Here is a 15,903-nt window from a genome sequence, read left to right on the forward strand (position 1 = left end):
CTTGAGATAATGAATACAAAAATAGGACGATGACTGGAACAAAAAGAGATCCAGTATTTTTCGTACGACACGCGCAATTCAGGTAATGCAACGCGACGCTAAAGAAGATAAAACAAATTTCTTTTCACCTTGATTGGCCGATGATAGTGCTGCCCTCACAGTCGAAGTTTGTTAGCTTTGGTTCTGCGTCTCTTTCTGATTCGCTTATTCTCTTTCTGATTAATTAATCTGGATAAATATGTTACGTATGTAAAAATAAAATGATAGGTAAAAATACAACGCAGTTACAGAAACTGTATGTAGACCACTTCAGGCCACTTACAATTACATTGACGAGGGACTTTTAACTTATACAGTAGGAATTTTCAGATGTATGTAACTCTTTCTAGGCATATTTTTATCAGCTTTCATTTTTAATTATTAATTCGAAATGGCAACATCTACATTAATACAAGAATCGTCTGAAAGAAAAAAGGTGAAGAAAAAACTGAGGTATGTGTTGTTTTTAACATTGCTTTATTAAGAATATGTTTTGTAACTTAAATATTAGAGAAACAGCTTTATGATGAATCTTATGAGTTTATTTATTAAACTTTTTAATTAACTTTGCTTTTGTTTAAGCAAGGCACAGGTGCAGTTAGCGATAATTAAAAAAAAGAAATGTGATGCTAAGGCTCTTGCAATTGTTGAACTGCTCTTAGAACCTAACATTGATGATCAATGGCTTTTGCAGAATGTAAGTAATCAACATGAAATACTCACAGCATTAAAGTATTACATTAATATATACTTTCATAGTTAAGGTATATTAACAAGTGTCATATGGAAGACGTGATTGAAGAAAGGGCTGTCATTAAATTATGTGGTTATGTGCTATGCTCGAATGCATTGGTAGTAGTCATTAATCAACAATACCATATTTCCACGAAACGAAATAAAGTCTATGATGTGACACGACGTAAAAACTTCTGTAGCTCGCGCTGTTATGGTGCATGTAATTATCTTTTGGAACAAATGCTGACAAGCCCTCTTTGGCTAAGAGATAAAGAAGAAATACCAAATTTTAAACTTTTGCCAGCTAAAGATGTTTTGCAGAGAAGTATTCCTGGAGATGAAATTCAGGTAATGGATACAACTGCAATAGTAAATCCTAAGAATGAAAATAATATAAATTGCAATGCAACGTGTACAAATTTGGAAGAAATCGAAATTAAAAAAGCTCTAACTAACAAGTGTTCAATAACTCAAGCAGATAATAAATCTGATATAATAGTTAATAATGACATAAACATTAACACCACAGAAATAAGTAGTAATAGTGAAATTTATGAAGATCAACTTTTGAGAGATTCTGTTGAAAATTGTGACGATACAGAAGGTGAATTATATAGTTTAAAAGATACAACTGATGATGTAAAACAGTCTACAAGTGATATGGCTAAATCTGAACTTATTTTACAAAATGATATTACAATGAATAATATAAAAATTCAAAATAAAAATGAATCGCATATGGACATTATTTATAAAAGTCAAACTGAGAATAATATTGAAGTTCAAAATGAACTAACAAACACATTAGTAACAACATGTAACACAGCTGCTGTTGAAGAAAACACACTTACTAACGATACAAATGATTTAGAAAATGTAGAAAAGTATAGATCCAAGAAGCACAAACAGAAAGATCGTATTAAAGAGAAGCAAGTACATGAGTTTTATAATTTAGCAATGCACATTGAACAGAACATAAAAGAATGGATTAGTGAAGATACCATTACTTTACTATCAGGGGACGAAGAAATAAAAAATAAATTATTAGAGAATATAACCCAGCATGACAAATATCTACACTTGTGTAAAAAATTAAGTAAATTGCAACTGGAAGATGAAAAAGAGGATGAAGATTTAATGAAAAATACTCTAAAACCTATGCCGCATTTGTCTATTCTTCAAGAAGAAGGGAAGAAAATGGAATTAAAAGTAAGTGTAATATAATCAATTATTTAATATAAATTAATAGGAAAAGTATTAATTTTAGGTAAAAGCATATCTCAAAGGAGATATGGTTATAGAAACACCTGAACAAACTAACGAAAGTATAGAACAGAATGATGATTTTACTGCTGTTTTGCCATTAACAGATGCACATGATCCTAAAGCGCTTCGACGTCGAATCTTTTTGGATAAACTTTATAGAATGTAAAATCTTTATGGTTTACCATATTATATAAATTTTTACGTTTTTTACATTACTAATACCTTTTTCCTTACAGATTACCAGATTTGTTACGAGCATTAGTTGGTAGTAGAATCTCACAATACATTTACATTAATGAAAAAAGTGGTTTGGTTAAAGCATTAGTCAACACTTTTTCATTATCAGCCAAAAATATTATTTTTAAAACTGCCGAATGGACACTTGTAGGTCTTATCATTATTAAAATGTAAGTATTTAAAACACATTATTATAAATTATATATTATTTATTTTTTAATATATTTTCAGGTTGAGCATGATAGATCCACAATTACAAAATTTACTATTAACTAGACAGGCGTCGATGTACATTTCAATGATCTTAATGTCATATAAACTGGATTCCAATTATCTAGACAGATTAGTAATGGAGCTAACCAATGTTACAAAAGTAATTGATGCAGATGATATCAAAACCTGTTAATCTCCTTAAAATTATTTACATCATTAGCATTTTAACGTGTGTAACGCTTACTTTAGGAGTTTTCGAATGGTATTATTACTGTACAATTAATATAACCGTTTTTATATTTACCGAATAATGGAAGTAAAATGAAAATAGAAAATACATATTTTCATGTTATTTTTTACAGTCGTATGAAAATATAAAATTTGTATTACTGTTTGAATTCGTGATTTTCGTATGATGAAACATGTACAGAGTAGATTATATTCTGCTTTGTAAGACAAATTATTAGACCGGGTTTATCAATGTTCTATGTATTAAACCTTGAATTCTGCGATTTTTACAATGAAGATGGTGTGGGGACACCAGTGAGAGGTGAAGGTGGGCAATCAAGTCCTAATGTATCTATTTGTGGAGTCGTTGCTAATTGATCCTCTGTAGAACGGCTTCCAATTTTTTCACGTAAAGCCTCATAGAGATTATGTACAGCTTCATTATGCTTAAAGAATAAAAACAATAGAATGAGAGTATATATTTAACATTTACGATATAATGAGAGTATATACATATAATATGTATACGTAATACTCTTATAATATTTCTAAAAAGAGTATAAAGATACCTGACTAGTTGGTTGAAGTGCTTTCATTAATGTGTGTAATCGTGTTGGTGGCAATTTTGGATAAATATACCAAAGCAATTTTAGTAAATGTCGTGTAACATTATCTCTTGCAAGACCTGCTAGGAAAAATTCGTCAAATATAACTGTACAGAATGACTCATTTGAAAATTCATCAGCCATGTTTAGTATTAGCAATGACACCTGTGAAACCATATGAAATATTTTACCATCATATTTGATTACAATTGTAATACATGAAACATATTTCAAAAGTATATGATTTTAAATTTTACTTTACCAATGTATGTAAAAATGGATCTTCAAATGCACGTTGTGCTTGACAATTTGGTAAAGTAGCTAAAACTCTCATTAATCCTCTAGCATCGCCCCTTGCTCTTCCAACACCACCACCTCCTCCTACATGTAATGCGTAATACATTGATAAAACTGCAGCAACTCCTGAAAGTTGTGCATATGCTTGACAAGCATCAGGTGGTGGACCAGAATGTTCTATAATAGCAATTGCACTTTCTCTCTCATCAGGTGGAAGTTTACAGTTCAGTTGTCTTATTTGATCATCTACCTGAAAAGTAAATTATTTATTCGTTGATTATGCTGCAAGTATTCAAAATATTTATTATATTTATTAATATTATAATTAAATATATTAATATTTATTATATAAACATTACTTTACCATTAAAGACATAAGTGCTGGTAGGAACTTTGTAACAACTTGACTATCCAACTTTGGCTCTTTGAAATCTTGTGAATCAATCATTTGCCAGGCCGACAAACCCAATGCAAGCATTCTTAGCAGCAAAACAAGGACTGCATTTTCTCGTGGCAACGCTTCGCCATTTATTAAATGTAGTGCAATTTTAATAGCGCTGCTGGCAAGGAAGTTTACTGCATATGGATCACATAAGGTCATACTTAAGTCACCTAATACTTGTTCTTGTCCTCTCTATAGGAAATTATACATTATTTAATTTTTCTACTTTAAGAAGTAGTATTGTCAGATATAAACAATCTATTTTATACCTTAATACTATCCAGAAATCCTTGTAATTCACGGGATCTTTTAACATCAACATTCTTTTCTCTGATACATGCATCCAGGCACCAAGTAAATTTATGACATGGATCAACAGATATAATGTCTTGGACCTAAATATTTATTCGATAATGTAATATTTATTTTATATAACTTAATCTAATCTTTATAATATACTGACCTCTAAATCATGTAAAGCCATCAATAATTCTGCTCTTAAAGTACAATAATGTATATTCTTTGTACGTAAAAATAATGTCCTCAAAAATTGTAATACCATATCATATAGTTTTACACTATGTCCAATCATATGGGCTAATTTTTGTACAACTTCACCTTGTCGTCTTACCTAGTTACACAAAACATATAATTTTATAATGATTAAAACTTTTGTATTATTTAACTGTCTTTTCAAACAAATTTCAACTTTTCCTTTAACATTTTACTTTTAATAAAAAATCCAAATATGTATTGAATAGTGTTATTTGTAATATACCTTGGGAGAAGGTGTGAAGAAAAGACTATTTAAATTTCTATGGTCAAATAAAATTTGTTCCTTTTCAATAATATATCTACTGAACAATGGAGAAACCTCATCTCCAAACAAACTCTGATTGTCTTTCCAGATTTGTCGTTTAACTTCTGTATCTGCGTCATTGTATAATTCCTTTTCTCTAACAAGTACTCGTAAATATTTATCTTCTATGTGCGGTGTATTCCTTAAAATACACATAACAACAGGCCTCAATGCTGATACTCTTACAGCTGGAAAACTTTTGGACAATAATTCTTTTAGCCTTCTATCTCCCGATGAACCTTTATCTGCTCTTTCTGTGCCTATTTCATTGATTCTTTTTATCAGTTTTTCTCTTAATTCTTCAAGAACTGATGCATGAAAATCTAGTCTTCTTACACCATGAAGATCGAGTAAAGGTAACATGGGCCGCAATGACGGTAATAAAATACCATTTTCTAACTGAAATTCTTCTATTGCTTTTAATGGATCTGTACAACTTGTTAATGCATCTCTTAAGAAAACTTGTCCCGGTATACCGAGATCTTCCAAACCGCTTCCACTTTCACAATTATTTTTTACAGTATTCATTCTGATCTTGAATATGCTATTTTTTCATGAATGCTTTTCGTATTTATTATACGTGTTTACAAGATTGTTGATTATACGAAAGCCATAACTTATTTCACAATATTAAGCATATTCGTCAAACATTTCTCATCTTAAATTTGCGTTTATAGAATAATATTTATTAAAGGTAAGCTTTATGCTTTGTTTTGATCACTTTGTACCACTACTTTATGTCGTTTGAAATTATCGGAATTTCTTCATATTCGAATGCTACAATGAATTTATCAGTAGAAAATTTATATACACATATATAAACACACACCACAGAAATATAGTTTATAAAGATTGTAAATAACAACTAATTTCTTCGTTTGTATAACAATATTACATATTTTGTAAGTGCAACGCCACGCTCTGTTCGTAGACGCTCAGTAAAGTAGAAAAATGGCGGTGCACACTATACACGTTGTCCTTCTCTCTTTGTGAAGTGTTTTTGTATATATGTATATGTACGCGTAGGCACGCTCTATGGGGTTATACATGTATATGTATGTATATGTGGTTATATATGTGCCTGCATCTGTATATGTATATATGTGTACATATATGTATGTATAGATAATACGAATACAGCATCAGATGAATATATGCGATGTATGAAGATTAAAATTAAACTGTGTCTTAACCGCAATTATTTTGAATATGATACAAACAAAAGTGTAAATAAGACATTATATTCGAATTAACTACAAATTCGTAAAGCGAATGAACGAATATAGACAAGGATAAAACCTAATCGACATAGTTTTTTCATAAAAAAAAATAGCATCACAGGTTACATTTTCATTGACAATGGCACAATCAACAGCCAGTGGAACGTCTTCCCGACGATATATGAGAGAACATGATGTTAGTGTACCATCCTCTTCACGGTATGTGGATAGTGAATGGGAAACCAAAGAGGTGATTGTTTACTATTCTTTGCTTCTGACATTTAACTTTTCAAATCTTGTTCCTGTTAATACATATAAAATATATATTACACTTTACATACATAGCGGTCTTTTTTACCTTTTTTTTCACTTTTTTTAATACTATGAACCAGCGATTTACATTTACTTTGGAATATAATAATTGAATGATTTGTACAAAAATTATACCTGATCTTAATTTGTTCACTAGATTAATCGTTTCAGGCTTTACGACAAAGAGAACTTGAAGAAGCACGTGCACGAGCAGCTCAAATGGAAAAAACGATGAGATGGTGGTCTGATTGTACTGCAAACTGGCGCGAGAAGTGGAGTAAAGTACGCAATGAACGGAATGTGGCAAGGGAAGAAGCAAAAATGCTTAGAGCAAAATTAGAAATTGCTGTGAAAGATGCAAATAGTTATAAACACGAATGTCAGGAACTTGAGCTACAAAATGAACAACTGAAAAAGGAAATGGAAAAGATACATATGATATTATTGAAACATGCAGGACAATTTGATCAACAAATTTTTACAGTTTTAGAATCAGATCCACAATTAAGGAACACGCTAGGTATAGAGGAACTTTTAAAGTTTTACAATAATGTAGAACAGAGTGAAAGTGTAAATTCTCAAAAGGATTTACTTACATGTAAAACTTCATTAGAAGAATCTAATATATGCCTAGGAAGTCATAACATTTTACCAGATAGAGACATTGAAGAATATGTATTGCAAGGAGCAGTACCAAAGCATGCTGTAGAATTATATAAAGAAGGTTCTATAAATTCATTAGACAAAGATATTGCAAGATTAGTTGCAGATTCTAGTTCACTGGAAAGTAATGTAGAGAAGCATCAGACTTCTTTACAAAATGATGAAGCCTCTGCACAAAAAATACTAATGCTTCAGTATAAACTAGATGAAGCAACAAAGACCATTTCTACCGAGAGAGAGTGAGTTCTTGTAATGATATAATCTGAATTATATTTCTAAATTATATTGTGTGTAATTATTTTTATATTTTATTAGGGAAAAAAATTCTTTACATCGTGGTATGGAAAAATTAAAGGCAGAAATAATACAATTACGTAAACAATGTGATGATTTAGAAGAAAGTAAAGCTAAAGCTATGAGAGATCTACTTGAATTGAAAGATCGGTTTCATATTGAACTTGGTGATATGCAAGCTAATTTAATTGATGATTCTTCAAGTAGGGACAGTATGAATCGTCGTTTGTCCGAGCTTAGAACTGAAGTATGTTTTATTATGCAAATACATCATAATAACAATAATTACATCAATTAATATGTAATTTTAGTTGGAGAAGCTTCAAGCTGAAAATGCCGCAGAATGGGGAAAACGAGAACGTTTAGAAACAGAGAAAATTTCTTTGGAACGAGAAAATAAACAACTTCGTAATGAATTACATGATTTACAAGAAAGATTAGACTCTCGACGATCACGTCCAGTTTCCACATCTGATAGTGATACGAGACAGTTGCAACAAGAACTTTTAGTTAGAAATACGGTTTGTATTTATAACTAAGATCGTAGTTTATTTCAATTGACTGTCATAAATTTATTGATTAAATGAAAAAATTGTTAGATACTAAAAAAATCTTTGGAGGAAAAAACAACTGAACTTTCACACGCAATGAGAAGATCAGAACAATATGAAGCAGAAGTGAAACGAGTCAGAGCAAGAGTAGAAGAATTGAAGAAGGAATTAGCTATAGCTCAGGATGAAGTAGATGCTGCAACTAATAATGTTCGGAAATTGCAACGTGTAAATGAAGATTTATTGGAGCAACTAGAATCTGCTAATGTACAACTAGAACATTTTCTCAACAGGTGAATTATAAAAATAATTATTACTTTTTTTGCAATATTATATATAAATATTCTTTCTAAATATTATGTAAAATAGATTATAAAATATTTACTAATATTTAATTTGTTATTAGTACTGATTCCTATACGGTAGATATAGAAGAAAATATTGAAGAGAAATTATGTGCAACAAATGATGGCAAATTAATAGATGGTATGTTTTAATATTTTAATATATGTAATAATTGAGTAAGTCATAGTAACCCTTCATGAATGTTTCAGAGTACGGACCTCCACAAGCCTAGTATTCACTGATTACAATAACGACATTATATTTTATCTGAGTTACAAATATGCGGGTTGATAAACTGGGAAGTGCTTTTTTCGAAATTCTTTAAAACGTATACCAGTCAACATACCTAATTAAGTACTACGTACTTTTTAATTATATAAACGAATACTAACAGTATAAGCAATCAGTTAATTTATTTGACAGGTGAGCTTAAATAACAAACAATCACTGCCTATTTCAGTATTGTATTAATGTTTAAAATCATTAGAATATGTTCTAGATTTATATAATTTTCTTGTCTTTCTTTTTTAGATGTATATATTTATATTTTGTACTTTTTTTATTTTGAAAGCTTTTTTGAATATCTACATTTGTAAAAATTTCACATTCCAATGTATTATTTTTCACTTGTTTTTATTGCATGTGTATAAAGATTGTAAATACTTAAACTATCTATGTAATTACAAATTTTGCCTCTTACCTAAACATTGGTAAAGTTGAGGAACTAGTGACAACTTTTACCTTCTATGATACCTGATATTTATGATTACAGTTTACATGTTGTCACAAATATATGTAAAATACATAAAAACACTTATGCGAGTATCTATATATGTTATGTAGTAATTAATTTTATGTAGAAGACTTATTATTTAAAATTGCATTTGTCCCTAAATTTAAAGAAATATATACTACATATATTTATCACTTGATGTAATTTACAATTGATGGAGTATGAACAAGGGAAGCTTTCATTTGTTTCATATATGTTTTATTGATAAAACTGGATAAATACTAGTAACTGATGTGTCGTTATTAAATCGATAATGATGTACATTCAGTATGATTACCTCAATAAAAATTATATATAGAATGTATGTGTGTGAGAGACAATAGAAGTATGACGTACATTCATAAAATGTATGAACGATCATAAATATTTGTGTTTGTAATTAATAAAAGATTATAATAGTTTAAATTGTAATAAAAAATATCTTTAGTATTAATATACTGTGGAGTAATGTATGAAAATAAAGTGAGAAGAAAAATTTATTATAGAATGAATAACATCTGATTAACATTTCATTGGGGTACCATCAGGATATGTTGGCATTTTTGGTTTGCAAATTTTCGTCCTACCATTAGAACCATACACAATATTACAGGAAAATGTAAAATATCCACAAGTAGAACTTTTAGTGTAATAGCGATGTTCATACTTTTTTGGTGAATTTTTACTATCCATTTTTCCAGCGAAGCTATTTGTTACTGTATAATAACTTGGTTTTATCGGCACGCTTGTTGGTTTGGAACGATCTGTGGATGTTTGTTGATGTTGATGATTGAAAGAATTTTGTTTTTGATATTTTTCTTTGTTCAAAATGTTATTTTCAGCTAATCTTTCATGGTTGGTTTTAAGTGATCTGGTTTCTGAACTTGGTGATTTATTCTCATAAGTAATGTCAGTTTTTAGTGGAGTTAGAGAAACTGTTTGAGATTGAGATTTACCATCACCATGGGCAATAGTTTCATCACCAGCTACAGATTTTACTCTTCCACGAAATCCGGGTGGTATGGTATATCCTGACAATGATTGTCCTGGTTGAAGCATATCTCCAGGCTGTGCTGCTGTAGAGTCCTGATGTACATGAACGTCATATTGGTTTCCAGTTGCGACGTGTACCATTTGTGACTGATAATCGCTATTATTTTGCTCTACAATATAATTTTTGGAATACTTTGCATTTGAAGTTTGTACTTGCGATGCATCATAATCATCATATTCTTCTTCATAATCATACATAGTATCATCTGTGTGCAATCTTTCACCAGATTGATTGTGTTTATTATCTACGCTCCAAGAAGTTCCTCTTGTTGCATTGGCAAAAACTGTTCTTCTGGAACTCGAACTTGACTGTAAGCCTTGTGTAGGTTTATCTTGGTCGTAATCATTATCAGAAGATGTATTTGTTATCGAACTCTCATTACTTCTTGTAATTTGTGGAGTATTAGGCGGTTTGAAGGGTTTGAATAATTCTGTATCTGTAAGGTTGAACTTGAATGGTTTTCTGGAAGCTGCTGCTCCGGATCCAGATCCTGCTTGCGCTGCTCCACTGTAAGTAATTCCATATTGAAAAGAACCTTCAAGTTGAGATTGAGATTGACCTCTACGCATGCCACTTTGTGCAGAAGCTGTACCACCTCCATGGAAAGGTCTCGAATGTCTTTCAAGTTTTTCATCTGTTTTAAGGTATGGTTGGAAACCAATTTGAGCTTGACTAGAAGTACTTCCTTCCCCATTCGCTTGAGCATCTGCCATTCCACCTCTAGAACTTGCTTGCACCTGAGAATTAGTACCATGATTCCATCCACTACTTTGTGCACCTGTCGATGTAGCACCAGACTCAGAATCCAATTGAACTTGAGCTTGACTCTTTCCATAGCCACCTGATCCTTGAGCATTACTTGTAGCACCATCTTTACCACCACTAATTTCAGTTTGAGCACTTTTGTTGGCATCACTACTACCAGCTTGAGCAGAGAATGATCCAGAACCACTATATGTACCTGTTACTTGAGATTGTGCTGTACCTTGTCCATATATTCCTTGAGATGATGCACTTGCTTGTGTTCCCGAGTCTGTTTGTTTTACAGAACTAGATGCTTGAGAATTAGAGTTATCATCTTCTGCAGATGGAATATTACCAGCTTGTTGGTAATACTGAGCACCTTCCCCAGTAGGTCTCATTTCAGTTGGGTATTGTTGTCCAATCTTCTGTCCTCCGCTTATATACTCTCCTGGTCTACTAATACCTCCAGGAATGGTTGGACCTTGTGCGCCTTGCCATGTAGTACCACTTGGATACTGTCCTTGCTGTACTGGGTAGGGAGAGGAAACTGACCCAGATGTGCTAGGATAATTAATCACTCTACCATCAGGTCCTATCTGGATTCCTGGTTGAGACACACCTGATCCAGGTTTAAATTGAGTACTTTCAGGATAATATATCATTTTACCATCAGATCCAGTACGAATAACATTTGTACCACCAGGTGCAATACCACCAGGATAATGTAATTGCTGTGGAACACTTTCTGGAGTTCCAGTCTGGGTACTTCCAGGATAAATACCCACATTTGTTGGTATTACGCTAGGTGTACCAGGTGTGCCAATTGATTGAGGAATTATACCTCCTGGATAACTAGGAATCTGTCCAGGATATATTTTAGTATCTGTTGTTGCTTTTGACTCCGTTATAATTTGACCACCTGGACCAGTTCGGTCACCAGGATAAATAACACCAACACCACCAGCAGTAGTACCTGGTGTACTGCCAGGATAGCCTACACCAGGTATTCCACCAGGATAAATCGCACCACCTCCTGTTGTCACAGTACCAGGAACACCAGCAGGATAAGTAATAGCACCACCAGGTATACCAGCTGGATAAACTACACCACCTCCTGTTGTTGTAGTACCAGGTACACCACCCGGATAGACTACTCCACCCCCTGTTGCTGTAGTACCAGGGAAACCACCAGGATAAACTACACCACTCCCTGTTGTAGTACTAGGTACGCCACCAGGATAAACTACACCGGTTCCAGTTGTAGTACCAGGTATACTACCAGGATAAGTGACACCACCGCCAGTTGTTGTAGTGCCAGGTACACCGCCAGGATAAACAACACCACTCCCAGTTGTAGTACCAGGTATACCACCAGGATAAGTAACTCCACCACCAGTTGTGGTGCCAGGTGTACCACCAGGATAAACTACACCACTTCCTGTTGTTGTAGTACCAGGTATACCAGCAGGATAAACTACACCACCTCCTGTTGTTGTAGTGCCAGGTATACCAGCAGGATAAACTACACCACCTCCTGTTGTTGTAGTGCCAGGTATACCAGCAGGATAAACTACTCCACCTCCTGTTGTTGTAGTACCAGGTATACCAGCAGGATAAACTACACCACCTCCTGTTGTTGTAGTACCAGGTATACCAGCAGGATAAACTACACCACCTCCTGTTGTTGTAGTACCACGTACACCACCTGGATAGACTATTCCACCTCCTGTTGTAGTACCAGGTACACCACCAGGATAAACTACACCGCTTCCAGTTGTAGTACCAGGTATACTACCAGGATAAGTGACTCCACCACCAGTTGTTGTAGTACCAGGTGTACCACCAGGATAAACTACACCACCCCCAGTTGTAGTACCAGGTATACCGCCAGGATAAGTAACTCCACCACCAGTTGTTGTGGTGCCAGGTATACCGCCAGGATAAGTAACTCCATCACCAGTTGTTGTGGTGCCTGGTGTACCACCAGGATAAACTACACCACCTCCAGTTGTAATACCTGGGATACCGCCAGGATAAACTACACCACCTCCAGTTGTAGTACCTGGGACACTGCCAGGATAAACTACACCACCTCCAGTTGTAGTACCAGGTACACCACCAGGATAAACTACACCGGTTCCAGTTGTAGTACCAGGTATACTACCAGGATAAGTGACTCCGCCACCAGTTGTTGTAGTACCAGGTGCACCACCAGGATAAACTACACCACCCCCAGTTGTAGTACCAGGTATACCACTAGGATAAGTAACTCCGCCACCAGTTGTTGTGGTGCCAGGTGCACCACCAGGATAAACCACACCACCTCCAGTTGTAGTACCTGGGACACTACCAGGGTAAACTACTCCACCTCCAGTTGTAGTAGTACCAGGTACACCAGCGGGATAAACTACTCTACCTCCTGTTGTTGTAATACCAGGTACTCCAGCGGGATAAAGTACTCCACCTCCAGTTGTTGGAGTACCAGGTACTCCACTCGGGTAGGTAATTTTATCTCTTGCAGTGCCAGGTGTACCGACCGGATAAAAGGTACCACCTCTGTCGACTGTACCAGGATAAGTTCCTCCTATAATTGTTGAATCCCGTGATACAGTTGATTTCGGTGCAATATTGTTTGATTAAGTTTTTCTTTGTTATACAGTACCAATTTGGTATACAGTTCCATCCGGTGCACCCTCGCTAGTGTATTTGAGGCAGTCTTCACAGCCGGAGCTTCCGAACGACATACTTTGCGCTTGGCCCATGCCACGACTTCCACCTTGAAATAAGTTTGAAATTTGTATTTTGTATTTCGGTCGAAATAAGAAATTAAATAAAAATGTCTTTTGAGATACTTACTGACTATGGCACGGGACGATTGTTGCGTAGCTTCTGCTTCGGCTTTGCCTTCTTTACGCTCCTCGTTACCCAAGCTCAAATACTGAGACTGCGTTTGTCCACGGAACCTTCCTCGGGATTGTTGAGCTTGTCGTCGCATACGAGCTCGATTAGGATTTTCATTATGTTTCTCTCGCTCCTCGAGAATTACTTGCCTTTTGGCTCGACTTTTCAGCGGTATTAGAACTACGTCAGCTACTCGTCTAGTTACGATATCGTTTTCATCTTGCGGAATTACATTGAAAAAGGGATCCGGCATTCGTTCAATCACCGGTATTGTATTTTGCAACATAATTAAATCACGTCCGTGACAAAATTCCATTATCCTACCGCCAGCAATTCGCCACGCCTGTGGACAGGGAAGCAGTAATAATTTCGATGGGAAAAGATCTTACAAATTTGTTCAATTATTTACCTCTAATTTCGTTAAAGCATTCGTGGATGCGTAGAGTATTTTGGATATTTTCGTTTGTGTTCCATAGTCTGGAAGATCTTCTATAGCAACGCTGTCGTCCATCTTCTCCAAATAACAAACGTTTTCATCTTTGTCTCTGTATGCTTTAAAGTTCTGGAAACAATGTAACATGATGAGGTGTTCATGCGTAGAATTTTTATGATAGAAGTACATATTTATTACCGTGTCGTAGTCGTAGAACGACCATTCTTTCAGCGGCAAATATTCATCCGTGATAAGTACTCCAGAATCATCGTGAACCGAGCGATCGAAACGCGTTTTCTCCTGCTGTTAAAGTATTTTCAGTGTGATACGAATGTACAAATATTAAAAAAAAGCAAAAGATGTGTCAAAGGAAGGAGAACCGCGAAACTAGAGAAATTAGCTATGGGCCGATCTATCTATGTACTATCGTCTTATCACACGAACTTTGATCTTCAAATCTTTCTCTCAAGGGGTTCTAAATCATGCTGGCACTTGATTTGTATTTCTAAAAATTATAAAACGCTATACAAATAGGAAATTACTATTTAAAAAAAACAAACAAACAAGCTTTTTACTATTAGTGCACTAGCGTTAAGTATGAACGCAATTAACAACGAAGCGGCATGCACATTTTAATAATTGAAATAGCATGAAATTTAATAATGAATTAAACAAGCATACGTAACAACAATTCACGGTGATTTCAAATTTATTGAACGACCGTTTTGTCGAATGTTATGACAGTTATGGGAAACCCAAGACACACGTGTGTTTCTACTTTTGTAGCTTCATTAATAAGCTGTTTCTTAAACTTAATGTAACGTGTAATATTTGGTAATTCGCTGGCAAAGGGCACCGTATTTTTAAACGAAGCGAACGTCTCATTAACGAAATAAATAACTTACTATGTACTGCGAGAACGCCGTCCCCGAACAGAGGATCAAAAAGCCAAGGATCAGACGCATGGCTCGAGCTGATGTCGCGATCCTCTCTGCGACTGTTCCCGCTTATTTGATGATGATCTAGGTAAGTTGAATCGCTGACTCCCACCAGAGACGCCTCCCTATCCTTTTCGTATCGTTCTCCTATGACTTACTTGTGCTCGATCTCGCGAAAAGATCAAGAGGCAGGAGGATTTGGATTAAAGCGTAGAAGGGGCAGAGACGGTTTGATAGGAGTAATTCTAAGAAGCCCGGGCATGTAAATCGTGATATAAGTGCGTCTACACTGCTGTAAGTTGTATTACGTTATCTTCCGTATTTCGCGATGTCTGGATCATGTTACAGGAACGCGATGTTGATGCGCTTCTTCAAGCTGGCCACGTTCAGTTCGCGACGTGCGAACCGCTTGCGAAAACATCCAGAACGTTGATAGTATGAAAGGTGAAATGAGAATATGTTTCCTTCGAATAATTCAGGGAGAAATCGTTTCAAGTAATTTCCTCGGTCTGCGTAATTATTATTATTAAAAATATTTAACATTATTCGAAATGTTTAAAAAAATTGATTAATATCAGGGCTTAATTAATCCCCGCGCACTGTTCAATTTCCGTTCGAAAGTTATTTATCATTTCTGGAAATTTATAAACATTCGTATTAGTCGAATCTTCTGATTTGGTTCTTGCAGAAATCGCTGTCTAATTATTATATCAGAACAGATAGATACGTCATTTGACAGTAACAAAGACTTCAAT

The 15,903-nt window shown here is 34.4% G+C and overlaps 4 protein-coding genes across 6 annotated transcripts; 2 read left to right on the top strand and 2 right to left on the bottom strand.

The window, feature by feature from the left end:
• Positions 1–213: 213 nt before the first annotated feature.
• LOC117223606 (putative RNA polymerase II subunit B1 CTD phosphatase RPAP2) lies at positions 214–2,829 on the top strand. Of its 2 annotated transcripts, none has more exons than XM_033475975.2 (6): positions 214–492; positions 622–736; positions 799–1,983; positions 2,042–2,202; positions 2,277–2,447; positions 2,509–2,829. In XM_033475975.2, exons 1-6 carry the CDS (start codon positions 431–433, stop codon positions 2,681–2,683), a joined length of 1,869 nt encoding a protein of 622 aa, XP_033331866.2. In that variant the 5' UTR covers positions 214–430; the 3' UTR covers positions 2,684–2,829. The 2 variants fall into 2 exon arrangements, with proteins under 2 accessions (XP_033331866.2, XP_076375289.1); XM_076519174.1 differs by having other exon boundaries at positions 215–492; positions 626–736.
• Positions 2,466–5,882, bottom strand: NELF-B (negative elongation factor B). Its single transcript, XM_033475977.2, has 7 exons — positions 4,841–5,882; positions 4,526–4,693; positions 4,332–4,457; positions 3,985–4,254; positions 3,586–3,870; positions 3,288–3,488; positions 2,466–3,164 (listed from the first exon to the last, which is right to left on the bottom strand). The coding sequence occupies exons 1-7, from the start codon at positions 5,447–5,449 to the stop codon at positions 3,006–3,008; spliced, it is 1,818 nt and encodes a 605-aa protein (XP_033331868.1). The 5' UTR covers positions 5,450–5,882; the 3' UTR covers positions 2,466–3,005.
• A 141-nt stretch (positions 5,883–6,023) lies between these two features.
• LOC117223608 (coiled-coil domain-containing protein 102A) lies at positions 6,024–9,593 on the top strand. 2 transcript variants are annotated; one of them, XM_076519180.1, is made up of 7 exons: positions 6,024–6,391; positions 6,625–7,355; positions 7,432–7,657; positions 7,722–7,931; positions 8,010–8,254; positions 8,368–8,447; positions 8,516–9,593. In XM_076519180.1, the coding sequence occupies exons 1-7, from the start codon at positions 6,281–6,283 to the stop codon at positions 8,536–8,538; spliced, it is 1,626 nt and encodes a 541-aa protein (XP_076375295.1). In that variant the 5' UTR covers positions 6,024–6,280; the 3' UTR covers positions 8,539–9,593. The 2 variants fall into 2 exon arrangements, with proteins under 2 accessions (XP_076375295.1, XP_076375296.1); XM_076519181.1 differs by having other exon boundaries at positions 6,025–6,391; positions 6,611–7,355.
• On the bottom strand, positions 8,923–15,667 carry LOC117223617 (uncharacterized). Its single transcript, XM_033475986.2, has 6 exons — positions 15,116–15,667; positions 14,409–14,513; positions 14,187–14,339; positions 13,733–14,120; positions 13,539–13,652; positions 8,923–13,460 (listed from the first exon to the last, which is right to left on the bottom strand). The coding sequence occupies exons 1-6, from the start codon at positions 15,173–15,175 to the stop codon at positions 9,601–9,603; spliced, it is 4,680 nt and encodes a 1,559-aa protein (XP_033331877.2). The 5' UTR covers positions 15,176–15,667; the 3' UTR covers positions 8,923–9,600.
• Positions 15,668–15,903: the final 236 nt, after the last annotated feature.

This window comes from Megalopta genalis, chromosome 1 (assembly GCF_051020955.1).
Source record: "Megalopta genalis isolate 19385.01 chromosome 1, iyMegGena1_principal, whole genome shotgun sequence".
NCBI classification, from domain to species: Eukaryota; Metazoa; Arthropoda; class Insecta; order Hymenoptera; family Halictidae; genus Megalopta; species Megalopta genalis.

Bases quoted from the DNA above. Each gene is read 5' to 3' on its own strand.
- LOC117223606 (XM_033475975.2), top strand. From the start codon at position 431: ATGGCAACATCTACATTAATACAAGAATCGTCTGAAAGAAAAAAGGTG. The intron at 493-621 runs GTATGTGTTGTT...CTTTTGTTTAAG, and splicing joins AAGGTGAAGAAAAAACTGAG to CAAGGCACAGGTGCAGTTAG. The intron at 1,984-2,041 runs GTAAGTGTAATA...TATTAATTTTAG, and splicing joins GGAAGAAAATGGAATTAAAA to GTAAAAGCATATCTCAAAGG.
- NELF-B (XM_033475977.2), bottom strand. From the start codon at position 5,449: ATGAATACTGTAAAAAATAATTGTGAAAGTGGAAGCGGTTTGGAAGAT. The intron at 3,489-3,585 runs GTAAAGTAAAAT...ATGGTTTCACAG, and splicing joins ATCCATTTTTACATACATTG to GTGTCATTGCTAATACTAAA. The intron at 3,165-3,287 runs GTATCTTTATAC...TTATTCTTTAAG, and splicing joins CACTTCAACCAACTAGTCAG to CATAATGAAGCTGTACATAA.
- LOC117223608 (XM_076519180.1), top strand. From the start codon at position 6,281: ATGGCACAATCAACAGCCAGTGGAACGTCTTCCCGACGATATATGAGA. The intron at 7,356-7,431 runs GTGAGTTCTTGT...ATATTTTATTAG, and splicing joins ACCATTTCTACCGAGAGAGA to GGAAAAAAATTCTTTACATC. The intron at 7,658-7,721 runs GTATGTTTTATT...ATGTAATTTTAG, and splicing joins TGTCCGAGCTTAGAACTGAA to TTGGAGAAGCTTCAAGCTGA.
- LOC117223617 (XM_033475986.2), bottom strand. From the start codon at position 15,175: ATGCGTCTGATCCTTGGCTTTTTGATCCTCTGTTCGGGGACGGCGTTC. The intron at 13,653-13,732 runs GTAAGTATCTCA...ACTTATTTCAAG, and splicing joins ATCGTCCCGTGCCATAGTCA to GTGGAAGTCGTGGCATGGGC. The intron at 13,461-13,538 runs GTACTGTATAAC...CAACAATTATAG, and splicing joins TGGAACTGTATACCAAATTG to GAGGAACTTATCCTGGTACA.